The 27,748-nt window shown below is 40.6% G+C and overlaps 1 protein-coding gene across 1 annotated transcript in view; it reads right to left on the bottom strand.

The window, feature by feature from the left end:
* Positions 1-27,748, bottom strand: part of CSMD1 (CUB and Sushi multiple domains 1) — a 2,090,842-nt gene that overhangs the window by 346,079 nt on the left and 1,717,015 nt on the right. Inside the window, exons 24-26 of the mRNA XM_003271406.4 lie at positions 23,981-24,172; positions 23,376-23,502; positions 2,410-2,612 (exon numbers count right to left, since the gene is read on the bottom strand). Coding sequence (XP_003271454.2) covers positions 2,410-2,612; positions 23,376-23,502; positions 23,981-24,172 — 522 coding nt within the window. The remainder of the gene's footprint in view (positions 1-2,409; positions 2,613-23,375; positions 23,503-23,980; positions 24,173-27,748) is intronic.

The following is a 27,748-nucleotide window of genomic DNA, read 5'->3' as shown; positions in this document are numbered from 1 at the left end:
CACAGCCATGCCTTCTGTACAGCCTGCTGAGCTGTGACTCAAGTAAACCTCTTTTCTTGATAAATTACCCAGTCTCAGATAGTTTTTTACAGCAATACGAGAATGGAATAATATACCTATGGAATGCATAACACCAAAAGTGAACCCGGAGAAAACTGTGGGTATCGGCTGATAACAGTTGGTCAGTGCAGGTTCATTGATTGCAACAACTGGACCACTCTGTGGGGATGTTGACAGGGAGGAGGCTGTGTGCTGTGGATAGGGAGCACATGGGAACTCTCTGCCTTCTACTCGATCTTACTGCCAGCCCAAAACTACTCTAAAAAAATAAGACCTGTTGAAAAAAATGCCTGGAGAATACAGAATGGAAAGAAGAGGAAAATGAACATAATTCATAACTTTCTCAACTTTTTTGTTTTGCCAAATAAGGCCGACGAATCACAGTTCTACCAGCTGCTCTTGCCACCATTTCAAAAGATTAAGAAAATTTTATATCACAACAAAAAGCAAGAGTGATATGATTTTGGAGTAAAGGAGTTTTTTTTCCCCCAAGGCAGATAGGTAGAACACTCTTACTTTCATATTTTTGTGAAGGACCAGTGAAATTTTTTTTTTTTTTTTTTTTTTTTTTTTTTTTTTTTTTTTTTTTTTTTTTTGAGACGGAGTCTTGCTCTGTCACCCAGGCTGGAGTGCAGTGGCGCAATCTCGGCTCACTGCAAGCTCCGCCTCCCGGGTTCACACCATTCTCCTGCCTCAGCCTCTCGGAGTAGCTGGGAGTACAGGCGCCCGCCACCATGCCCGGCTAATTTTTTGTGTTTTTAGTAGAGACGGGGTTTCACTGTGGTCTCGATCTCCTGACCTCGTGATCCGCCCGCCTCGGCCTCCCGAAGTGCTGGGATTACAAGCGTGAGCCACCGCGCCCGGCCAGAGCAGTGAAAATTTTACCATATACAAGTACTATTCCACAGGCACATGTTTGCAAATTACTGCTTCAGAACACAGTGAAACCAGCGGTAACAAATGGTGCAGACTATAACCTCAATTTTATTAGCAACCTTTTAAAGCATTAAACTGACCTAAGTCAATTTTCTTATGTAAATCCTAAATATGACTTGCCAGTGACCTGCCAAGAGATAAATTGAGTCTGAATGTGTTTGTGTGCAAATTCCACTTGTTTTATGATGATGGCTGACCTTGTGTGCTGCCCAATTATATGGCATCTCTCCACGGTGCCATCCGAAGGGCACTAAAAGGCTGAACTGCCACAAAATATCTCTACTCTTTCCTTCTTCGGAAACCGTTGATCAAAAATGAGCTAGACAGCAAAGATGGGAACTATCGTTAGGAGATAATAGTTCACGTGTGCAGATGCGGTTTCACACTAGTAATTCAGCAGAGGTTCCTCTGTCATATTAGCTTCTTGAAACTTTATCTCTAAGATGGAAAAAAATTCAAGGACCATCCTGAACTGGGAAGTTGCAAGTAGAGAATCAAAGCGTGTTTGATTAGCATGCTGTTTGCACAGAGACTTCATTATATAAAGAAAGAGTCAGACTGGGGCATGTAGGGAAACTGGAATCGGGGCCGGGTTAGGGGAACCCTGAAGATAGGCTCTACATTTACGTGGAGACCCACATCTGTCTTGCATCCAAGTCTAGAAATATACTGACTAATGGAAACCTTTAAAGTCATACATTTTTTTTATCATATAACTAAGTAGGTGCACTGCTGGTCCTCATCTTATAATGAAAAGAATTCCGTGAAACAAATTTTTCCTTTGATACGGACAGTGTTCAGAACACACTACTCCAAAATATGCAGTTTTGAGGAAACTCCAGAAGCAGGAAAGTCACTCCAGCCTCCGCTTGCCCTTTCTGCCCTGAAGCAGGCCACAGAATAATTCTCTGGCCTTCCTCGGAAGCAGGTCATGAAACCTTCATTCCAGAAACACACTCCTAGGATGCAGAGGAAGGGAATGAGGACACAGACACGCAGGGAAGAAGCTGAGCAAAGAAGCCTTGTTAAGTTCCTCCCCGTTTATCACCACTAAATTCTATGTTTTCATCCTCTAACTGTACTTCTGCACGACTATCCATTAAAACACACAATTTTCTCTCTTTCTTTGGGTCTTCATTTCTGAAGGTTCCAGTGCCATGCAAAACGCACATCAAATTTGTTTGGTTATGCATTTCTCTTCTTAACCTGGCTTCTGTTATCGGGGCCTCAACTATGAACCCAGCAATGGGGGAAGAGAACTCTTCTCTGCAACATGCATTTTCCTAACTTTAAATTACCCTCAATAAATTGCATCTGTGTAAGCAGACGCTGGCAAATACAAATGGAGGGAGTTCTGTGTTCATGGCAAGACTTTGATATCAAGGTAAAGAAGAAGCACGCTGTGCCACCTACTGGAGAACTGGATGGAGAAGCCAGACTTGCTGATGAAGAAGTCGCTGTCGAACTGCAGGGTGAGTGAGTTGAAGGTGCTGTGGATGTCCTCGGGAAGGGCAGAGCCGCTCCACTCCTTCAGCAGGATGTTACTGCCCACTGGCCCGTCCCAGACCTTGAGGATGTCATGAGCCGTCTCCGTGTCGAAAACAATGAAATGGAGGCTGCAAGAGAGAACACAGTAGCGCTACTTCCCGTGCATCGAGCGTGTCCTGACCCCAAAGCTGTAACGTAAGCAAGCTCATTTCGCTTTCACAAAACCCCCACCAAAATGTGCCTCGGTATCGTCTGACAAGGAAGCATAAGGAAAATGAGGCTCACCGAAGTTAATTCAGGAGTGCAAATTAGAATAAAGCACACAGGACCTCAGTCTGTCATGGATGCAGAGAGATAGGCGAGCTAGATGCTGAGCTATCCATTTTCAGATAAAAGGATTCCTTTTGAGACTTTCAGATCTCTTTATAATTTAAGCTTTCTACGGCACACAAACCAAATATAAGTTTGGCATTGACAGATGTGTTTGAAGCAGATCTAAGGCAGCTTTGGTGCAGTCAGTGTTGTTCATGAAATGCCCCGCTAGGTGGCAGCAGCCACACCAGGAGAAAAAAAGCTTATCTCTAGAAAGACCTTTTCTACCTGTGTGTGAATGGGCTGCCGTTGTGTTGTACTTGTTTCTAAAAATTATATTTTAAAACTTCACCATTTAAAATACCAACACAAAGGCAAAAATGGGTAATATAAACTCCCTTCTTGGTAAAATTTCACCATACTTCTATTAGACTTTCAGGTATTTTTCAGAGTGACTGAAAAATCTCTAGGCCTGAGGACTCACATTCAGAGGCAGAAGGATCTATGCAGTCTTATTTACGGCCATTGAAGCAAAAAGGGTTTAGTTGAAACACCAACAAAAATTAGCAGGCCCTGAATGGGTCTGATTTACAGTTTTTTATTTCCAGCGTATTGCACACAGATTGCAAGGGAGGTAAACTCACAGTGGACGACAAACAAAAAAACTACCCACGAGTCCCAACTGCTTTGTTTTGCATATATTACATATTTAAAGAAAACACTTATGTCACCCTGGGTAAGGTATGGAATGTGTGGTGTGTTTTTCAAATAATCAAGATAATGCCGGGCGCGGTGGCTCATGCTTATAATCCCAGCACTTTGGGAGGCCGAGGCGGGCGGATCACGAGGTCAGGAGATCGAGACCACGGTGAAACCCCGTCTCTACTAAAAATACAAAAAATTAGCCTGGCGTGGTGGCGGGCGCCTGTAGTCCCAGCTACTCGGGAGGCTGAGGCAGGAGAATGGCGTGAACCCGGGAGGCGGAGCTTGCAGTGAGCCGAGATCGTGCCACTGCACTCCAGCCTGGGCGACAGAGCGAGACTCCGTCTCAAAAAAAAAAAAAAAAAAAAAAAAAGAAAAATCAAGATAAATCATTAAATATAGAGAAAAGTATAGCAGATAGTAGACCTTTATTTTCCTACTACCACCAATGTTAACGTTTTGCCCTATTTGCATCAGAACTTTTTTTTTCTTGAGATGGAATCTCGCTCCCTCTCTCAGGCTGGAGTGCAGTGTCATGATTTTGGCTCACCGCAACCTCTACTTCCTGGGTTCAAGTGATTCTCCTGCCTCAGCCTCCCAAGTAGCCAGGACTACAGGCATGAGCTGTCACATTCAGTTATTATTAGTATTATTATTTGTATTTATAGTAGAGATGGGGTTTCACCATGTTGACCAGGCTGGTCTTGAACTCCTGACCTCAGGTGATCCACCTGCCTCAGCCTCCCAAAGTGCTGGGATTACAGGCATGAGCCACCACGCCCAGACCAGAACTTTTTATAAAACAAAAAATCTTATACATGCAGCAATTTTTTGCTTCCACTCCACTAAATCATTGGTTCTTTCTCTTATCACACACTCTGAAGTTGTAATGTAATATTCCCATTTGAGTATATATATATATATTATTATTATTATACTTTAAGTTTTAGGGTACATGTGCACAATGTGCAGGCTTGTTACATATGTATATATGTGCCATGTTGGTGTGCTGCACCCATTAACTCGTCATTTAGCATTAGACATATCTCCTAATGCTGTCCCTCCCCCCTCCCCACAACAGGCCCCAGTGTGTGATGTTCCCCTTCCTGTGTCCATGTGTTCTCATTGTTCAGTTCCTACCTATGAGTGAGAACATGTGGTGTTTGGTTTTTTGTCCTTGCGATAGTTTCGTCAGAATGATGGTTTCCAGCTTCATCCATGTCCCTACAAAGGACGTGAACTCATCATTTTTTATGGTTGGGTAGTATTCCATGGTGTATATGTGCCCCATTTTCTTAATCCAGTGTATCATTGTTGGACATTTGGGTTGGTTCTAAGTCTTTGCTATTGTGAATAGTGCCGCAATAAACATACGTGTGCATGTGTCTTTATAGCAGCATGATTTATAATCCTTTGGGTATATACCCAGTAATGGGATGGCTGGGTCAAATGGTATTTCCAGTTCTAGATCCCTGAGGAATCGCCACACTGACTTCCACAATGGTTGAACTAGATTACAGTCCCACCAACAGTGTAAAAGTGTTCCTATTTCTCCACATCCTCTCCAGCACCTGTTGTTTCCTGACTTTTTAATGATGGCCATTCTAACTGGTGTGAGATGGTATCTCATTGTGGTTTTGATTTGCATTTCTCTGATGGCCAGTGATGATGAGCATTTTTTCTTGTGTCTGTTAACTGCATAAATGTCTTCTTTTGAGAAGTGTCTGTTCATATCCTTCGCCCACTTTTTGATGGGGTTGTTTGTTTTCTTCTTGTAAATTTGTTCGAGTTCATTGTAGATTCTGGATATTAGCCCTTTGTCCGATGAGTAGGTTGCAAAAATTTTCTCCCATTCTGTATGTTGCCTGTTCACTCTGATGGTAGTTTCTTTTGCTGTGCAGAAGCTCTTTAGTTTAATTAGATCCCATTTGTCAATTTTGGCTTTTGTTGCCATTGCTTTTGGTGTTTTAGACATGAAGTCCTGGCCCATGCCTATGTCCTGAATGGTATTGCCTAGGTTTTCTTCTAGGGTTTTTATGGTTTTAGGTCTAACATGTAAGTCTTTAATCCATCTTGAATTAATTTTTGTATAAGGCGTAAAGAAGGGATCTAGTTTCAGCTTTCTACATATGGCTAGCCAGTTTTCCCAGCACCATTTATTAAATAGGGAATCCTTTCCCCATTTCCTGTTTTTGTCAGGTTTGTCAAAGATCAGATAGTTGTAGATATGCAGCATTATTTCTGAGGGCTCTGATCTTTTCCATTGGTCTATGTCTCTGTTTTGGTACCAGTATCATGCTGTTTTGGTTACTGTAGCCTTGTAGTATAGTTTGAAGTCAGGTAGCATGATGCCTCCAGCTTTGTTCTTTTGGCTTAGGATTGACTTGGCAATGTGGGCTCTTTTTTGGTTCCATATGAACTTTAAAGTAGTTTTTTCCAAGTCTGAAGAAAGTCATTGGTAGCTTGATGGGGATGGCACTAAATATATAAATTACCTTGGGCAGTATGGCCATTTTCACGATATTGATTCTTCCAACCCATGAGCATGGAATGTTCTTCCATTTGTTTGTAACCTCTTTTATTTCATTGAACAGTGGTTTGTAGTTCTCCTTGAAGAGGTCCTTCACATCCCTTGTAAGTTGGATTCCTAGGTATTTTATTCTTTGAAGCAATTGTGAATGGGAGTTCACTCATGATTTGGCTCTCTGTTTCTCTGTTATTGGTGTACGAGAATGCTTGTGATTTTTGAACATTGATTTTGTATCCTGAGACTTTGCTGAAGTTGCTTATCAGCTTGAGGAGATTTTGGGCTGAGACAGTGGGGTTTTCTAGATATACAATCATGTCATCTGCAAACAGGGACAATTTGACTTCCTCTTTGCCTAATTGAATACCCTTTATTTCCTTCTCCTGCCTGATTGCTCTGGCCAGAACTTGCAACACTATGTTGAATAGGAGTGGTGAGAGAGGGCATCCCTGTCTTGTGCCAGTTTTCAAAGGGAATGCTTGCAGTTTTTCCCATTCAGTATGATATTGGCTGTGGGTTTGTCATAGATAGCTCTTATTATTTTGAGATACGTCCCATCAATACCTAATTTATTGAGAGTTTTTAGCATGAAGAGTTGTTGAATTTTGTCAAAGGCCTTTTCTGCATCTATTGAGATAATCATGTGGTTTTTGTCTTTGCTTCTGTTTATATGCTGGATTAGATTTATTGATTTTCGTATGTTGGACCAGCCTTGCATCCCAGGGATGAAGCCCACTTGATCATCGTGGATAAGCTTTTTGATGTGCTGCTGGATTCGGTTTGCCAGTATTTTATTGAAGATTTTTGCATCAATGTTCATCAAGGATATTGGTCTAAAATTCTCTTTTTTTGTTGTGTCTCTGCCAGGCTTTGGTATCAGGATGATGCTGGCCTCATAAAATGAGTCAGGGAGGATTCCCTCTTTTTCTATTGATGGGAATAGTTTCAGAAGGAATGGTACCAGCTCCTCTTTGTACCTCTGGTAGAATTCGGCTGTGAATCCATCTGGTTCTGGACTTTTTTTGGTTGGTAAGCTATTGATTATTGCCTCAATTTCAGAGACTGTTATTGGTCTATTCAGAGATTCAACTTCTTCTTGGTTTAGTCTTGGGAGGGTGTATGTGTCAAGGAATTTATCCATTTCTTCTAGATTTTCTAGTTTATTTGCATAGAGGTGTTTATAGCATTCTCTGATGGTAGTTTGTATTTCTGTGGGATCGGTGGTGATATCCCCTTTATCATTTTTTATTGCATCTATTTGATTCTTCTCTCTTTTATTCTTTATTTGTCTTGCTAGTGGTTTATCAGTTTTGTTGATCTTTTCAAAAAACCAGCTCCTGGATTCATTAATTTTTTGAAGGGTTTTCTGTGTCTCTATTTCCTTCAGTTCTGCTCTGATCTTAGTCATTTCTTGCCTTCTGCTAGCTTTTGAATGTGTTTGCTCTTGCTTCTCTAGTTCTTTTAATTGTGATGTTAGGGTGTCAGTTTTGGATCTTTCCTCCTTTCTCTTGTGGGCATTTAGTGCTATAAAGTTCCCTCTACACATTGCTTTAAATGTGTCCCAGAGATTCTGGTATGTTGTGTCTTTGTTCTTGTTGGTTTCAAAGAACATCTTTATTTCTGCCTTCATTTCATTATTTATCCAGTAGTCATTCAGGAGCAGGTTGTTCAGCTTCCATGTAGTTGAGGGGTTTTGAGTGAGTTTCTTAATCCTGAGTTCTAGTTTGATTGCACTGTGGTCTTAGAGACAGTTTGTTAGAATTTCTGTTCTTTTACATTTGCTGAGGAGTGCTTTACTTCCAACTATGTGGTGTAGTGTGGAGTAGGTGTGGTGTGGTGCTGAAAAGAATGTATATTCTGTTGATTTGGGGTGGAGAGTTCTGTAGATGTCTGTTAGGTCAGCTTGGTGCAGAGCTGAGTTCAATTCCTGGGTATCCTTGTTAACTTTCTGTCTTGTTGATCTGTCTAATGTTGACAGTGGGGTGTTAAAGTCTCCCATTATTATTGCGTGGGAGTCTAAGTGTCTTTGTAGGTGTCTAAGGACTTGCTTCATGAATCTGGGTGCTCCTGTATTGGGTGCGTATATATTTAGGAGAGCTAGCTCTTCTTGTTGAATTGATCCCTTTATCATTATGTAATGGCCTTCTTTGTCTCTTTTGATCTTTGTTGGTTTAAAGTCTGTTTTATCAGAGACTAGGATTGCAACCCCTGCCTCTTTTGTTTTCCATTTGCTTGGTAGATCTTCCTCCATCCCTTTATTTTGAGCCTATGTGTGTCTCTGCATGTGAGATGGGTTTCCTGAATAGAGCACACTGATGGGTCTTGACTCTTTATCTAATTTGTCAGTCTGTGTCTTTTAATTGGAGCATTTAGCCCATTTACATTTAAGGTTAATATTGTTATGTGTGAATTTCATCCTGTCATTATGATGTTAGCTGGTTATTTTGCTTGTTAGTTGATGCAGTTTCTTCCTAGCCTCAATGGTCTTTACAATTTGGCATGTTTTTGCAGTGGCTGGTACTGGTTGTTCCTTTCCATGTTTAGTGCTTCCTTCAGGAGCTCTTTTAGGGCAGGCCTGGTGGTGACAAAATCTCTCAGCATTTGCTTGTCTGTAAAGTATTTTATTTCTCCTTCACTTATGAAGCAAAGTTTGGCTGGATATGAAATTCTGGGTTGAAAATTCTTTTCTTTAAGAATGTTGAATATTGGCCCCCACTCTCTTCTGGCTTGTAGGGTTTCTGCTGAGAGATCACCTGTTAGTCTGATCGGCTTCCCTTTGTGGGTAACCTGACCTTTCTCTCTGGCTGCCCTTAACTTTTTTTCCTTCATTTCAACTTTGGTGAATCTGACAATTATGTTTCTTGGAGTTGCTCTTCTCAAGGAGTATCTCTTTGGCGTTCTCTATATTTCCTGAATTTGAATGTTGGCCTGCCTTGCTAGATTGGGGAAGTTCTCCTGGATAATATCCTGCAGAGTGTTTTCCAACTTGGTTCCATTCTCCCCGTCACTTTCAGGTACACCAATCAGACGTAGATTTGGTCTTTTCACATAGTCCCATATTTCTTGGAGGCTTTGTTTGTTTCTTTTTATTCTTTTTTCTCTAAACTTCTCTTCTTGCTTCATTTCATTCATTTCATCTTCCATCACTGAAACCTTGTCTTCCAGTTGATCAAATCAGCTACGGAGGCTTGTGCATTTTTCACATAGTTCTCGTGCCTTGGTTTTCAGCTCCATCAGGTCCTTTAAGGACTTCTCTGCATTGGTTATTGTAGTTAGCCATTCGTCTATTTTTTTTTCAAGGTTTTTAACTTCTTTATCATGGGTTCAAACTTCCTCCTTTAGCTCGGAGTAGTTTGATCATCTGAAGCCTTCTTCTCTCAACTCATCAAAGTCATTCTCTGTCCAGCTTTGTTCCATTGCTGGTGAGGAGATGCATTCCTTTGGAGGAGGAGAGGTGCTCTGATTTTTAGAATTTCCAGTTTTTCTGCTCTGTTTTTTCCCCATCTTTGTGGTTTTATCTACATTTGGTCTTTGATGATGGTGACGTACAGAGGGGTTTTGGTGTGGATGTCCTTTCTGTTTGTTAGTTTTCCTTCTAACAGTCAGGACCCTCAGCTGCAGATCTGTTGGTGTTTGCTGGAGGTCCACTGCAGACCCTGTTTGCGTGCGTATGAGGAGCGGAGGCTGCAGAACAGCAGATATTGGTGAACAGCAAATGTTGCTGTCTGATCATTCCTCTGGAAGTTTTGTCTCAGAGGAGTACCAGGTCGTGTGAGGTGTCAGTCTGCCCCTACTGGAGGTTGCCTCCCAGTTAGGCTACTCGGGAGTCAGGGACCCACTTGAGGAGGCACTCTGTCTGTTCTCAGATGTCTAGCTGCATGCTAGGAGAACCACTACTGTCTTCAAAGCTGTCAGACAGGGACATTTAAGTCTGCCGAGGTTTCTGCTGCCTTTTGTTTGTCTGTGCCCTGCCCCCAGAGGTGGAGTCTACAGAGGCAGGCAGGCCTCCTTGAGCTCTGGTGGGCTCCACCCAGTTCAAACTTACAGGCAGCTTTGTTTACCTACTCAAGCCTCTGCATTGGTGGTCAACCCTCCCGAAGTCTCGCTGTGGCCTTGCAGTTTGATCTCAGATTGCTGTGCTAACAATGAGTGAGGCTCCATGGGCGTAGGACCCTCTGAGCCAGGTGCGGGATATAATCTCCTGGTGTACCGTTTGCTAAGCCCCTTGGAAAAGCGCAGTATTAGGGTGGGAGTGACCCGATTTTCCAGGTGCCGTCTGTCACCCCTTTCTTTGACTAGGAAAGGGAATTCCCTGACCCCTTGTGCTTCCCGGGTGAGGTGATGCCTCCGCCTGCTTCAGCTCACGCATGGTGCGCTGCACCCATGGTCCTGCAGCCACTGTCTGACACTCCCCAGTGACATGAACCTGGTACCTCAGTTGGAAATGCAGAAATCACCCGTCTTCTGCATCGTTCACGCTGGGAGCTGTAGACTGGAGCTGTTCCTATTCAGCCATCTTGGCTCCACTCGTCCCATTTATATTTTTATAAGCTTCATACGTGTGTGCGTATTTATATCCCTAAACAATATATAGTACTATGTGTGTTTAAGAGTAGTTACATATTAAATATCACTTGACATGTCTGTGCTTGTATCACTTTCTATTTGCTTTTATTTTATTTATTTATTTATTTTATTTTATTTGAGACAGAGTCTCACTCTTTCGCCCAGGTTGGAGTGCAGTGGCGTGATCTTGGCTCACTGCAAGCTCTGCCTCCCAGGTTCATGCCATTCTCCTGCCTCAGCCTCCCAAGTAGCTGGGACTACAGGTGCCCACCTCCAGGCCTGGCTGATTTTTTTGTATTTTTAGTAGAGACGGGGTTTCACCATGTTAGCCAGGATGGTCTCGATCTCCTGACCTTGTGATCCACCCACCTCGGCCTCCCAAAGTGCTGAGATTACAGGTGTGAGCCACTGAGCCTGGCCTCAATTTGCTTTCATACTGACTATTATGGGAGAGACCGTTATACTAAAAAAAATGTAGAATTTTGTTAATTTTCTTTAAAACTGTAAGTGGTTTATTTTCCTAGTTCCCTACTAAAGGTCATTTTGTTTCTACTTTTTAATTTTGACAAATGGTACTGCACTGGATATTCCACTGTACTGATCCAAGGATCTTTATAGGCTGGCATGATAAAGCGGATTTGCTAACTCGCTCTCCCTTGGGATTCTAACTGCTTTGGTCCAGGGTAATATATGAATTGCCCTTGTTTTATTATATCTTTAGCAATACCTGATTACCATCAGACTAAGAGTTGTACAAATATAAAATGTGATGGTTGTGGAATGGTGTCTTGTTTAAATTTCTTTCCCTGATCACTCATAAAGTTGATCATCATTTTGCATCTATAAGACATTCCCTTTTTGTTTTAGTTCAATAATTCAACATTTAATCAGCACTAAGAGAGTACTGAGTGCACTTTGAGGAACTTTGCATACATCTGCCAAGCTGAGTCCTGCCTTCATGGAGTTTGTGTTGCACAGGGAAGAGACAGGCAAACCACAGCATCCATAATAATACAGGGAAGAGACAGGCAATCCACAGCATCCATAACAAATGAGTGAAGAATATGGAATGTTAGTAGGTGGTAAATGCAATTGAAGAAATAAAAAAGTGGACAGGAAAAGAATCACTGGGATAGTAATTCTTAGGGGAGGAAGGAGAAGGCTGAAGTATTAAATAGGGTAGTTAGGCTAAGCCATCTTGGCGGAGGCAGATTTCGGTGGAGCCTTGAAGGAGTTCAGGGTGTTTGTTGTATCCTGTGAGATGTAAGAATTCAGCCAAGCAAAAGCCCCACGTAAGGGGCATACCGTCAGCATCTGAGAACACCCAAGAGCCAGTGCAGCCCGAGCAGAGAAAGGGGGACTGGGAAGGAAGAGCTGAGAGCAGAGAAGAATGGGGGTTGTGAATTGGTTGGTGCGGAGACAGGTGCCTATGCACAGAGGGCTTTGTAGGCAGTTTTAAGAGTGATATACCAATGCGGGATTTTAAGGATGATATACCAATGCAGAAGTCCTCACCAACAATTTAAAGAACTGTCCCTGCTTGCTCTGTTGACAACATGCCATGGAGGGAAAATTACACTCTGTCAATATTTTGAGTAATCCAAGAAAGTGGTGTATGTGCTGAGATGAGCTGAACGTGGAGGTTCCGAGGCACTGGTCAGGTCCTGGATACGTTTTGAAGGGAGAGAAAATAGGCTTGGAAGAGGTGTGTGTGAAGTGAGGATGTGCTGACCCTGTAAGTTTGTCTCTAAGAAACAAGAAAAGTGGAGTTGTCATCCACTGAACTGAGAAACGGTGCAATATGTTTATGGGATGGGGAAAATCAGAGGTTCTGTCTTGGACCCGTTGAGCTTAAGTTGTCAACTAGACATAGATGGAGGGATATGTAGGTAGCTGTTCATGTGAGTCTGGAGTTTCAGAGAGAAGTCAGAGTGGAGAAAATAAGTATGTATGTCTTCAACAAAGAAATGGTTTATAAACTATGGGACTGGATGAAATCTTCGAAGGTCTTCGATGGAGAAGAGAAGAGGACTGTGGATTCTGAAGTACCTGGTCACGTATGTTTGCCATTAAGCAGAAAGCATCCTAGGGCTGGAAATAATTCTAATAAAAAATGTGCAGGACTTTCACCGAGAAAACTGCAAAACATCATTGAGACAAATCGTACAAAACCTAAATAAATAGAGAGGTATGCAACATCAAGGACCAGAAAGTTCAGTATTGCAAAAGATGTCAGTTTTCCCCAAAATGATCTATTTTCCGCAGAATGATCTATTGATGTCATGGGATATCAATAAAAATCCAGGCAATTTCTTTTGTAAAAAACTACAGGTGTTTGTGAAATTGATATGGAAGTGCAGAGGGCCAAGAATAGTCACAGTGATGTATATGAAGAAGAACAAAGCTAGATTATGATCCTAGGTATCAAGATGTATTATAAAGTAAATCAGGAATTAAGTTAGGCTTTGTTACTAGATAAGCAAATAGATCAGTGAAATGGAATACAGTTTGGAAACAGATCTACATAGATCTAGTTGTCTAGTTAATTACTAATTTGTACTATAGTGCAATAAAAAATAAATAACTTTTCAACAAATTGTCAATTGAACTTAACTATGGACAAAAATCTGTGACCCTTCAGTCTCCGTACCATACACAAAAATTTATCCCCAGTGGAATAGAGATGTAAATGTGAAAGGTGAATTAAGTTTCTAGAAGAAAACCTAAGATAATATTTGTATAGCTTTGGGGAGGGAGGAGCTAGCAATCTGGACACAGAATCACTAACGCCAACCTTAACAAAGTTTGTGGCATAGCGTACATTTAAATATAGTTTAAAAATTTGCTAACTGTAAAGAAAAAAAATGGGTAAAAATTATTATGACTCATTGGAATTAAAAACCTGTGTTTATCAAAAGAAATCATTTCAGTATAAAAAAATGGGCAAAAGGCTTCAACTGGCAATTAGTAAAAGAGGATATTCAAAAGGCCAATAAACATATAAAAAAGTGTTTACCTTGATCAGTCGTCAGGGAAATGCAAATAAAAAGCTATTACACACCGAGTAGAATGGCTAAAATGAAAAAAACAATCAATCCCATTGTTGTTTAGAAGGTGAAGTTCCTGAAATTCTCTCATATATGCCCTCTCAGGGAATGACGATAAGTATAACCACTTTGGAAAACTGATAGCACCTAATACTGCTGAAGGTAGGATTCACCATTACCCAGCAATTCCTGGCCTCAGTGTATACCCGTGAAAAAAGCATGCATACATTCACCAGGTAACATGTCAAACCATATTCAAAGCAGCACAGTTTGCATTAACTCCAAACTGGACCAAAACAATCCAAATATCCATCGACACCCAGCATGGATAAATAAATTATAACAAATAAATTATACCAGGAAATATCTAATGGTATCAATGGGTGTGAAGGCTGAGGAAATGAAGCCAGACACAAAATGAATAATACTGTACAATTCTCTCTCTCTCCTCTCTCTTTTTAGACAGAGTCTTGATCTGTTGGCCAGGCTAGAGTGCAGTGGAATGATCTCGGCTCACTGCAACCTCTGTCTCCCAGGCTCAAGCAATTCTCCTGCCTCAGCCTCCTGAGTAGCTGGGATTACAGGCATGTGCCAACACAACCTGTTAATTTTTGTGTTTTTAATAGAGACTGAGTTTCATCATGTTGGTCAGGCTGGTCTCGAACTCCTGATCTCAGGTAATCTGCCCACCTCAGCCTCCCAAAGTGCTAGGATTACAGGCGTAAGCCATCATGCCCGACAATTCTCTTTTACATAAAATTCAAATTCAGCAAAACTCTTCTGAAGTCTGAACAGTGATTGTCCTGGAGAAGGGATAATTTGAACAGAGCTTAAAGGTCTCTCCCGAGTCTGGATAATTTTCCCTTTCTTTATCTGAGTTCTAGCTACATAGGGGTGTTTCTTTTGTGAACAAGCTGCACTTCTGATTTGTGCAGTTTTTATGTTATATGCTAATGAGAAGCTTACACAGACAGACAAACATGCACCCTGGTACCATGGAGTTTTGCCATCTTGGAAAATGTCTCATGACTCCAAGAAAAAATATGATACAACAAAATTTAAATGTAGATAACTATCAGTCATTTTTTATTCAAATGTAAAATTGTTAAAAGTCAAAATGCCAGACACTATTCCACTAGGTAAAAGAAGTTAAAAGATGGAGTGAGGCTTGGCACGGTAGCTCACGCCTGCAATCCCAGTATTTTGGGAGGCCGAGGCGGGTGGATCACCCGAGGTCAGGAGTTCCAGACCAGCCTGGCCAATATGGTGAAACCCCGTCTCTGCTAAAAATACAAACATTAGCTGGGGATGGTGACACGCACCTGTAATCCCAGCTATTCGGGAGGCTGAGGCAGGAGCATCGCTTGAACCCGGGAGGTGGAGGTTGCAGTGAGCCGAGATCGCACCATTGCACTCCAGTGTGGGAGACAAGAGCAAGATTTTGTCTCAAAAAAAAAAAAATAAATAAAAGGAATGAAACGTGGTATCATCGCTAAGGAACTCTGTGATATCAGATACAGGCATGTGAGGAAAAGCACACAGCCTCCAATGCACAGTGTCCCAAGGTCTGGCAGATACAAGAAAAGCACGCCACCATACAGAGGACATGGGTCTAGTTCTGCCTCACGGAGTCTGGGAAGGCTTTTGTCCAGCCAAGAGAAGGCAGGAAAGGAATCCAGGGAAAGGAGAGATCCAGAAATGCAGGTAGGAGGTGAAGTGCACAGAGAAGAGGAAGTCACTAACCAAATGTATTCACTTGTCAAAAAAGTCAACATAGGAAAGGTATAAACAAATATAACCAACAAAATGTTTTGAATATTTTTTTTTTCTGGCCAGATTGTTAAAGACTAAAAAGTCTTTATCTAGTTTCAGAGAGAATGTGGAGACTCCCCATTTCTATGTACTGCTGGTGGTATATCTACTCCTTTTAAAGGCAATTTAGTAATGGCTATAAAAATTCAAATGTGCAAACATAGCAAGTGCAGCTCTAGAAATTTATCATGAAAAGTGCCCTGGAGGTGACACGCGGAGAGGATGGTAGAATTACTTACAACAGTGAAAAAATTAAAAATAACCTGAATATTCCAAAAGGGTGTAGTTTAAATAAATTATGGCACATTCAGGCAATGGAATACTATCCCATAACTGAATACGATGAGGTGGAATTATAAATTTAGATGTAAACATTTGACCATGTTTATTAACTCAAAATGAATGTTCAGAATAACATGGCATAAAAAATAAATAAAAAGATAAACGAACATATCAAATTTTATATGTTTGTATTTGCATAGAAAAAATTTAAAAAAGCTGTATCACCTTTTCAAGTGTAGTTTTCTTTGGTGTTTAAGATTACAGAAAACTACATTTAGGGTGTTTTTCTTTTCTGCAGCACTTTATTATTTCAAAATTAAGAAAAATAACCATAAACCATGCCAAAGAGCTTATCCTGCACATAATGAGCAGACAAAATAGTTTTTGTTTTTATAGCAAGCTCAGGTGAGTGAAATGACTAACTGCTTTATAGAAAGACTTGTACTAAGACACATGAGGATGCTCACACCCTTTGACCCAGCAAACAAATTTCCTAGGCATTGATTCTAAGGAATTATATAAACATAAGCAAAGATTTACTTACAAGACTACTTGTCACATCATTATGTACAACATGAAAAATTAGAAATGGCCAGGCCTGGTGGCTCATGCTTCTAATCCCAGTGCTTTGGGAGGCCAAGGCAGGCAGATCATTTGAGGTCAGGAGTTCGAGACTAGCCTGGCCAACATGGTGAAACCCCATGTCTACTAAAAATACAAAAAAATTAACTGGGTGTGGTGGCACATGCATGTAATCCCAGCTACTCAGGAGGCTGAGGCAGGAGAATTGCTTGAACGCAGGAGGCTGAGGTTGCAATGAGCCAAGATTGCACCACCACACTCCAGCCTGGACAACAGAGTGAAACTCTGTCTCAAAAAAAAAAAAAAAGAAAAATTAGAAATGGTATAAACAACCAACAAGAGAGACAATGTTTGATGATACATGTCCACACCACAGAATATACATTGATACGTATAAGACGTTTGCCAACATGTTAACGTTGATGTCTATAGGGGAATGATACATTATTTCTTCAATTGTTTTTTTAATTTTTTCAAAATCTCTATATAGACATTAGTTTTATAGACATAAACATAAATTTTTAAAAATAAAACCATATTGCTTGGAAGAGGAGCAGTGGGTTCAAGGCAGCCCTTGCAGGGTGGTCAATGAAGAGACCTGGGGAGTTATGAGGGTCTACGCAGTGAAGGAGCCAGGTGGTAGGCAGGGAGGAGAGTTTGGGAGGCTTCAGACAGGGTCTAAATGAGAAATGAAGCTCACAGGAGTGTGGGAGCTAGTGAAACTTGCCCTGGAAGTCTTGACATGTGGATATGATATTAACAGAGATTATTAGTACAGAAGGAAGGTAACTGATGAAGAGAAATGATGAGATCAGGGAAGAACACAGAATATTTCTGGATGGGATAATAAAAATGAATTTTTGATGTTGACGTTTGAATTGGGCCCTAAGAGATGGGAAGAAACTGGAGGTGAGTCAATGAGGAGAAACTCAAGAGTGTGTGTAAAGAGAGCGCCACAGTAGCACAGGCTGTGGTCAGAGATCAATCAAGGCTTCTTTGTGCTGAAGTGTAAAGTATCCATGAACAGCCAAAGATACACCTGGAAAGCCACAGTAAGCCAAATTCTAGAGAGTATTATGGTTCTGGGTAAGGAGTTGGTGCTTGTCAATGTACAGTTGGGGGTATTTGAGAGATTGGAGAGAGTAAAGGATGGATTTGGGAAGGTCAGTTGAGAGAAGACTAACAGGAAAGTCATGGGAATTGGTAATGATGGATAAGAAATGAAACAAAGAGATGGAGAAATGACAGGGCTTTGTTTTCCGATTTCATGCATTTTTTTTCAGTGCGTCGTCTAAAGAAATCTCATATAATTTATCAAAAGAATTCCATGAGCTATACAGTCCTATCTTCATTGTTTTAGGTGGGAAATTATCGGATATTGAGGGAGGAGAAATAAGCAACAGTAGAACATAACACTGAAGACTAAAGTCTCCCACCCCTTGGTGGGATGATCACATAGGGAATGATGACAAGAATGATGAAATAATGATGAAATGTGAGGAGTTGGGAACACATGATGAGCTCTGAGGAGAGATGTCAGGGAAGTTTGGATCAGCTTCCATCATTCTATCATCTTTTGTGCTTTTCAGATCCTGAAATATCTCTAGAAGTTTCTTTAATGTTTTTTTCTGGAGTCACTTCTTCTGGGATATCTCCATTGTTCTCATCACAGCGTCTCCTCCCTTACACTCCTACATCCACCTTGGCTGAGTTTCTTGGGCTGCCTTTCTAAGGTCTCTCCCCACAGCAGTGGCAATGTTCCCACCTCAGCTATTTCTCCTGTAATTCCATTTATGTGTGATTTGAGTTTCACTTCCCATGATATCACTTCTCATTTCTTCCCTGCATGTATATCTTTTCTGGGTAATTCCTTCTTTGGAAAATCCCTTCTTGTAAGATGTCAAGTGCACTGATCACAGGGAGCAAAGATGACAACACCACCCTCTTTGCTGTCTGAGAATGCACTGAATAGCAGGCACCCTGTGAGCAGTCACCAGCAGATGTTGAAAGAGGAGATGTGGTCTGTCACCAGTGATGATGATGTGCCTCGTTATCCATATAGTGATGCAGGAACTGAAGAGCTCAGAATTAGTCCTTCATGCACTTTCTTGCAGTTTATGTACCATGGCAGCGGAAATGTGAGTGGTATGGTTGGGAGCTGGTGTTATTTAAGTAATCTGTGGCAACTGAAAATATGTGTCAGAACTTTGCAAACTGAGTGGGGTTGCAGGTTTCTTTCCTCTGACTCAGGCTCTCCTACATGTCTGGTAAGGTGACCCATGCCCAGCAACTGCTCCCAGAGCCCCAGGTTAAGGAGGTCTGGAGTAGCAGCCATAGGCATAGGGAAAAACTGTAGACTTATATAACTCTTTTATTTCATGGCTGAAATTCACTTAACTTGTTATTTTTTTTGTATTATCTATGCAAAATAAGGGAAGGGTCTATAATGATCTTGATAGGAATGGAGAAATTGGAGATGCTTTTATTTCTGACTGGCCCTATACATTTCTGTCATGTCAGGAAAATTCTCCCACCCATGGTCTGTGTACAGAGGCTGGACATGGAGACTGGGGATAAATGTATAGTTTTCCTCTTAAGTGTATTTCCTTGTGGGATCTGGAAGGTTGATCAGAAATGGATTAATAAATATTCTTAGATCTCCAGTGCAATTTCACTCTAATCTCTCTATAATCTGACGCCACTAGAAAGAAAATCCAGGGTAGGACAGCCAGCAGAACACCGGGGTCGTCAAACAACGTTACCTTTTCTACAAGTCTGCATAGGAATGCTTTTGACAACCTTGATACCTTTTTGATATGCCTCCAATGTTTTTCATAGTGTGTGAGCTTATTAAAAATAATTCCCTTCAACTATACTACCAAATGCAATTTCCTGCTAACAATTAGGAACAGAAATGCATTCAGACAATTACACTGGCAGAAAAGCAATGAAAACTTAGGAACAATGTACACATATGGTTATGTAAAACATAGCCTTTAATGTTGCTAGCTGAAGGAGTTTATAATGCTGTTACTTCTGTCATATAAAGCATGGCTGTGCCCAGCAATGAAATACACTGGATCTCTTAGAGAAATGTTACCATATAACTTTGAGTGGGGCTAAATTTTCTACAATGTCTTGTGATTGATTAGACGTTTAATTAAATTTGGCTCAGGTAACTGCTCTATAGCATACATGTTAAAATTACAAATTCGTCCACACCCAAGTGCCCCATAATAACTATTTTGGGGTATTCTATTACCTCAAACAAAGAGGAATAGCACTACATAAGCAGAAATTGCTCTGGGCCTCAATGAAATCAATGTAGCTCTGCAATAATTGGCCTAAAGTAAAGTATTGAAACCAGCCTTTTCATATTTTCCAAGATCCTGCTGTTTATTCATTCCTTTACAGTGAAAAATATTTACATTAAGATATCATAGTATAAATGCATAGTAATGATTACATTTATATTAAGATATTTTAAATAAATTAATCCCTGTGTTCATATTTATATGACTGATGTATCCCTCATTTTCAAGTTAACATCGTAGATAATACGGACTGTGTTACCATTGAAATAAATAAGACTTAATAACCATGCTAGCTAATATCAAGGCTAAGACCAGACACCATTTTTTCTCAGTGAGTATTAGTACAATTTTAAGTACATGATATACAATTTTAGTACATTATGTACTTTTAATTATGGTTTTTCCAGATCACCATACTAAAAATTGCATTTATATTCTTAATGAAGAGTGGTTCAGTCATCAAGAACATTTTGGGATTAAGTTGATTGTCAATGGAGGAAATTAATGATAAATATGGATGCTACCCTCTTAACTTGCTTATTGGGAAGAAGTTTATGCTTTAAATTTAATAGATGTATTTATAAATTTGATAATGCGTACCCTCATATTGAAAGATACGTATAAGAACAAAATTTTTCAAGTCAGTTCATGCAATAAAAACTGCACATTTTTTATTAATTCAAATTTTTTAAATTAATTTATTTTCTCTTTTTTTATTAAAATGGTAACAAAGTATTAGATTCACCTGCAAAGAGTGACTCCATCACTTGGTTTGCATTTAGAGAAAGACAGTGCTCACTCTAATTCCAGTAAATTAAACCACAAAGGAAATTGTAAGAAAAACAAAAATGTGAAATTCTTCTAAAAGAAGATAAATTATTTTTATATAAAGTCATTCCATTATCATAGATGATTTCTACAACTTTTCAAAATCAAAGTCAGCGGAGGTGGCCTTTACATTACTCAAATCTAGTATTTGTGAATTCAAAGTTAAGGACTAATATTTAATTTAATTAATTTATTTACTTAAGACTGCAGTGGTGTGATCATGGCTTACTTCAGCCTTGACCAACTGGGCTCAAGACATCCTCTTGCTTCATCCCCTCAAAGTGCTGGTATGACAGGTCTGAGCCGCTATGTCTGGCCTATTTATTTCCATACAAACATGCCTTTATTGATTTTCATGATGAATATGAAATATTAAATTTTTTTACTCAGATATACCTTAGTGTTGTCCCAACAGATCAATAATCATCAAATTAATCATTTAGCTTGATTAAGGACATTAATTTTAAAATGAGTTATTATAAAATAGTATGTGCTGTGGTTTTACTGTCTCCACCAAAACTCATGTTGAAATTTAATGGCCATTGTAGCCATATTGAAAGTGGGAGCCATTATGAGGTGATTAGGTCATAAAGTCTGGGCCATCATGAAGGGATTAATGCTGTTATCATGGGAGTGGGTTAGCTATAGTGGGAGTGAGCCCCTGATAAAGGGTTAAGCTTGGCCCCATTTCCTCTCTGTCTCTAGTGTACTTCCTCGCTATATGATGCTCTCACCATGTGGACTCATCACATGCCAATGCCATGCCCTTGGACTTCCCGGCCTCCAGAACTGTTAGGAGAATAAATTTCTGTTCTTTATAAGTTACCCAGTCTGTAAGTCTGTAATATTCTTTTTCTTTCTTTTTTTGAGAAATACAGTGGCACAATCTCAGCTCACTGCAAGCTCCACCTCCTGGATTCACGCCATTCTCCTGCCTAAGCCTCCTGAGTAGCTGGGACTACAGGCACCTGCCACCACGCATGGCTAATTTTTTTGTATTTTTAGTACAGACGGGGTTTCACCATGTTAGCCAGGATGATCTCGATCTCCTGACCTGTTGATCTGCCTGCCTTGGCCTCCCAAAAGTGCTGGGATTACAGGCATGAGCCACGGCACCTGGCCCCACAGTCTGTAATATTCTATCATAGCAGCAGAAACACCACCCTAAGATGTTTGCATTCTAGATAAGCTTTAATTGTTCTTCTTGCTCCTTTTATGTAGGGAGACTCTTTCTGACATAGGGTCTATTAAGTGGTAATAATTTGTGCCACATCAGTTCAACTCACTCCCAAGTTGTTAATGTGACTAAATAGTGAGACACATGAATTTCAAAGGCATTAGATGTCAGATGAACAGAAACAGCATCATGTAACAATATGCATTTTCCTTACTCCACTTCATCCCATTTTATTTTTGTTAAGTTATAGAGTTGCAGTGAAACAAGTGTATGATATCTATGCACATTAGTAAGCTTGATAGGGTGGCTTTTTTGAATAAGGACAAAAATCATTTGTTTATGAAAATTTTTCATCCTTCCACATCTTCTGCCTCAGTCTTCTGAGTGAGCAGCTGGGATTACAGGCGTGTGCCACCATCCCCAGATACTTTTTGTATTTTTAGTGGTGATGGAGTTTTGCCATGCTGGCCAGGCTGATCTCGAACTACTGATCTTAAGTGATCCACCTGCCTTGGCCTCCCAAAGTGTTAGGATTATAGGCGTGAGCCACTGTGCCCAGCCTAACCTTGAGCTGTTACTGTTTTTCAGCTTCACGTATGTGAAGGCGGAGCTGAAGCAGCTGGGCCGATTCATTTACTCTTTGGTGGGTATAATAGCATGATGAAGGAGTGTAGACCCCTGGGATATGCAGATTAAGGCTGTTGGAGGTCTGAGTTTTTCAAAAGCAAATTTTGCAATGAAACAGAAAGGTTAATTGAAGGAAAAATACATTTTAAAAAGGATTTCTTAGGACTGTGTGTCCTCTTCATTTTAAACACGAACTAAAAATAAAACATTTTAAAATTACCTTTTGCCTTATGTGCTATGGTTTGGGAGACAGATTTCTCACTAGGTCACCAAGAGCTTACTTTAAAAATACTACTTTTTGTTGGTTTAAATAACTCACCATAATAACTGAGAACTCACTATTGGAATAGAACACATTTTGTTTAACTGTTCACATCGTTTTCTGAAATTTGCAATGATTTTCTTTTATATGTGTTACTTTAGAGTACTTTCTTGGGCTATGTCAAAGTTACTTTGGTATATTGCAAAATGAACACACATTGCTCCCATCCCTGTACACAAGTCTTTCTTTTTAAAATATGACTTTGCTTCTCTTCCTATTAAAAGAGCAGTAGAGTGTATTTCTTCATATCTTGAGTCTTGCCTAGCCCATGAGACTTGCTTTGACAAAGGGCACCTTAGCAAGTATAATGTAAGCAGAAGTAGGAAATGTGTCATCCCTTGCTGCTACAACCTTCCCACCCTGACTAGCCTAGTGCAGGAACAGAAGCCTGGTATGGAGGGGCTCCTGCCTTCCCAACCATCCCAGCTGAGGCCCTCACACCTAAGGAAGGTCAGCCTGGACTGCTCATCCCCAGTCAGTCTCACCCAGATCAGAATAGCCCAGGCAACCCATCAAAGTCATGATTTTTTTCAGCTACTAAATTTGGGGGATAGTTTTGTTATGCAGCAGAAGCTAACTGATACACTCTCATTTTGTCCTTTTTTATTATACAGAATTAATGGTTTCAAGGCAACAGCAAAGTGAGCCAGCAAAACTTTTAGCTACACCTTTACCTTTTCTTCTTTAGTTCGGACACTTTAACCATGGATATTTGTTGTACCACTCTCTCTGCTACAAGAATAGAGGGCATATCTCTTTTCTCAAATCACTGAAACCAAAGTAAAACAAGTACCTAATGGTCTTTCCTGGGTCTGCCTCTATAATCCAGGTGCAGTGGAGGTTGTTGTCATAAGGAGCTGGATAGCCAGGGGACAATATTCGTCCTGATGTGGCTACATGGATCTGACCACCACATTCCGCTGTAGAAGACACAGAGAGATGGGAACATTCAACTTCAGGCATCACACGCATCACACATTTCTATTTAGCTACTTTTCAAAACCAAAGCCATTATATCTGCATTATCTACATAGAGAAAAAGAATCACCATCAATCATCTATCTCTCCTGATCATTTCAATAAATCATTACCTCTGTGGAAAGTCTTTACCCTCCATGCAATTAAAGTTGAGAGCATAAAGCAATAAGACACTCATGTGATAATTCTAATAATAACACTGTACCTATAGTCACCATAAAAGACTACTAGAAAAACTGTCTTTCATAGCTGAAAACACACACTGAAAACAGACACATGCAAATCTCAGAATACGTAAAACTCACACTGGAAATTGTGATACAATTCCCCCTCTTTTCCAATAAAGGAAGTCAAAGCAACATGGTGCAAGTACCCTGAGGCCTGGGTTTTGCACAGTAGTCTTATTGCTTCCACACTCACCTATGCACGAAGGTAGCGGTTTGTCCCACACTCTCCTGTCTCCACTCAAACAGGTCAGGGTGTTGCTGCCATGCATGGCGTACCCCGGGTTGCAACTGTATAGAACTACAGTGTCGGTAAAGTGGCCTTCATCACGGATCCTATAGCCGTAGTTAGGGATGCCCGGATCCTCACATTTTACCAGCTCAAAACCTGCAAGAGAGAAAGGGAAGGAATGAACAGAACTCAAGGGTAGACATCGGCCTTAAAACAGAGATGAAATAAACAAGGTTGCTAAATGCTCCTTGAAGGGTAGGGAGAAAAAAGGAGATTGTGAATTTACAAAGGGGAAAAGAAAGATGGGTCTGTATTGGGGCTGTTACCCATTTGTGATTTCTTGAGGTTCGAACATCTTATTTGTTCCTCCCTACTTATAAGCTTTTTTGTTTGTTTGTTTTTGCTTTTGTTGCCCAGGCTGGAGTGCAATGGCATGATCTCGCCTCACTGCAACCTCCACCTCCCGGGTTTAAGCGATTCTCCTGCCTCAGCCTCCCAAGTAGCTGGGCGTACAGGTACCTGCCATCATGCCCAGCTAATTGTTTGTATTTTTAGTAGAGATGGGGTTTCACTATGTTGGCCAGGCTGGTCTCGAACTCCCAACTTCAGGCAATCCACCCCCTCAGCCTCCCAAAGTGCCGGGATTACAGGTGTGAGCCACCATGCCCAGCCCCTGAAGCAATTCTTTTCCAGAGCTCCACAGCTTTATCTGTCAGTCCAAGCCTTCAGTCTGCACGCTGGATTCTCTGGTGAGCCCCAGTGCCCTCTAGGAACCGGATGCTCTGCTGCCTCGTTGCCCCTCTCTGTCACAACCTAGACCTCCCAGGAAGAGGGGCCACCCATCGGCACCGCCAGGGTGCTTTGCAGAATCCTGACAGCCAGCACTTATTCCAGCCTATCGTCAAGAGCCGCCCACCTTCCCGACAACTTCCTCCAAACTCCAAGGTTTCAACTTCATGGGGAAAGAAAAAGTTGTTCCTGCCCACAGAAAACTGGCGCTCCTGAATTACTGCCGACCACACTCCTGATGGTGCATGGTTATGAGGCTCTTGAGGAAATCCACACACAACAGAAACTCCAGAAATGAATCATTATAATGACCTCATCAAAATAAGCTCTTAAACTCAAAGAAATAGATGACAGAAATGAAGATTTAGCTTCTGCAGTACTGAGAGCTGTATATTGCTTTTATGTGAGGCAATATTTTAAGGGCATCTGTGAAGAAAGTCTTACAGTAACCTATTTCTCTTCATATCATGATGCAAATTTTGACAACTGTAAAAAGGAGAGCTGGAAACCTGAGGGACCACATGGTCTCTTCTATTTCCACCAAAGTTTGAATGCTTCCTTTTCTCCAAAAGAAATTAAATTTTGAAATGAATGTGTGACTTTTCCTAAATCCTCCTGTCAATGTGGAGTCTGAGATGCCTTCCACTGAGGAAAATATATTCTCAAATTCACAATATAATTTTACCCTGATGTCTGAATAATCAGGATTGAGATTTTTAACTTTGTATAGGAGAAAGAGTACATGCTTGATCTTTTACTCAGTGGCAAGAAAATTTCCTTCCATAAACTTTCCTTCCACAAAGAGTCAGTCTTTACCAACTATAACAACATTATTATTTTTACAATAACGCTGATCTATTTAAGAGACACCAATAATTTCAATTCAAGATGCCTAGAATTCAAGAAGAGAAGAGTGCATCGATTTTAGTGCAAAGCAAAGGGATATGCTAAATGTCCACAAAGGGGAGGTAGAAATTAGGGGGACGCTTTCAATCACCTCTGGTTTCAGGGTCATTCAAACATTTGATGACCTTCATCTGACTGCACGGTGCCAAGAAGACAGGGCAGAAAGGAAGACATTCAACTGTCCTACCATGTATGACAAAATCCATCATTATTACAGATTATTCAGTGCTCATTTCTGTTTTCACAGAGAGGAAAAAAGAAGCAGAAGTCTTTATTGTTGTTATTGTTGTAATGTTACTGGGTTTGTGGATTTGGAAGTGACAGCATCTGAACAGCTCTTTAGAAGGCAGTCCTGCCCAGCAGTGAGGATGACCACCAGCAAACCAGAGGCAGAATGACTTGTTGGAGGTAATGATTCTCCTTGGCCACACTTGGAGTCCACCTCCCTACTAATAACAAACAATCTTCCAGAATATTGCACTATCTTGAATTTACATTAGGTACGCTGCTTATGAAATGCCATTGGAACATAGAATTGGAAAAATCCATTAGGCACACAAAATCGGGCTATAAAAAATATAAAACAAGAGTTCAGCATCTATCCCTATGATCAGTACCACCGGAACAGGATCCTGGGAAAATTAAAAAATCTTTTTGAGGGGTGAGGGCCACCCATGCTAACAGGGCACCCAGATCCTGTCTATGAAGAACTAAAGCTGTGAATGGCAGTGGGGCCGGGAAACTGTGGGGTTCTGCACACAGCACCCAGGAGGTATCCACCTTAACAAACAAACAACACCCAGTGTGACCTGACCTTCCCGTTTTTCAAGGGGCATAAGAAATTTGGATTTTTTTAAAAGTTTATAAAAAGAGTTGGAATATTCCATGTAAAGCTTCTAAACTGAGCTTTGAAACACATACACATCTGCTGGGGATGATGAAAGCCTGGACTAAGAAGTGGTCAAGGTGACTACAGAGGCTGCTCAACTTAACAGACGAGGTTACATCCCAATAAACCCATCAAGAGTGGAAGATATCTTAAGCAGAAAAATCATGTAATATACCTAACTTTCCAAATGTCTTAAATTCGCCTAGCCTACCATAAATGCGCTTAGGACACTTACCTTGGCCTATAGTTGGGGCACAAAGCCTATTTTATAAGAAAGTGTTGACATGAGACAGTCCTCCCCACTACTAATAAACAATGAGAGTTTACATGAAATAATCAACTTTTTTTTTTTTTTTTTTTTTTTTTTGAGATGGAGTCTCAGTCTCTTGCCCAGGCTAGAGTGCAGTGGCATGATCTCAGCTCACTGCAACCTCCCCCTCCTGGGTTCCAGTGATTCTCTTGCCTCAGCCTCCCGAATAGCTGGGATTACAGGTGTGTGCCACCACACCCAGCTAATTTTTGTATTTTTAGTAGAGACGGGGTTTCACCACGTTGGCCGGGCTTGTCTCAAACTCCTGACCGCAAGTGATTTGCTTGCCTCAGTCTCCCAAAGTGCTGGGATTATAAGCATGAGCCTATAATCAGCCAGAGAGTCAATGCTTTCTTATAAAACAAGCTTTGTGCTAGATGATTTGTGATGATTTGTGCTAGTATTGAATACTGTACAGGAAATGAAAAACAGATGGTTGTATGGGTGCTCAAAGTATACTTTCTACTGAACATGGATTGCTTTTACATCATTATAAAGTTGAAAAATTGTAAGTGAACCATCATAAGTTGTGGGCTTTCTGTGTTCATTTTGAGAATAAATTATGTCCTGATTGTACAGAAGAGTTTATCATAAAAGATTTTCTTCACTGGAGACATATGGTTACGTTGATAAAGTAATGACATTGATTTTCCTGTGGGACTTACAAATTGTTTCAGTAGGTTATAGCCATAAGCTCTACAGGTAGTTTGTAGATATTAATGCTTTAAACGTTATCCAGAATATGCCTCTATGTTCAGAAATCATGGCTTTTAAAGACTTCAATCAAAAGGTTAACAAAGTTCTAAAATCCAAAAATATGCTTATTTTAAAATTAGTT

This window comes from Nomascus leucogenys, chromosome 4 (genome assembly GCF_006542625.1).
Source record: "Nomascus leucogenys isolate Asia chromosome 4, Asia_NLE_v1, whole genome shotgun sequence".
Taxonomy (NCBI): Eukaryota; Metazoa; Chordata; class Mammalia; order Primates; family Hylobatidae; genus Nomascus; species Nomascus leucogenys.
Note: the sequence above shows the minus strand (reverse complement) of the source record. Positions and strands in the feature narration are given on the sequence as shown.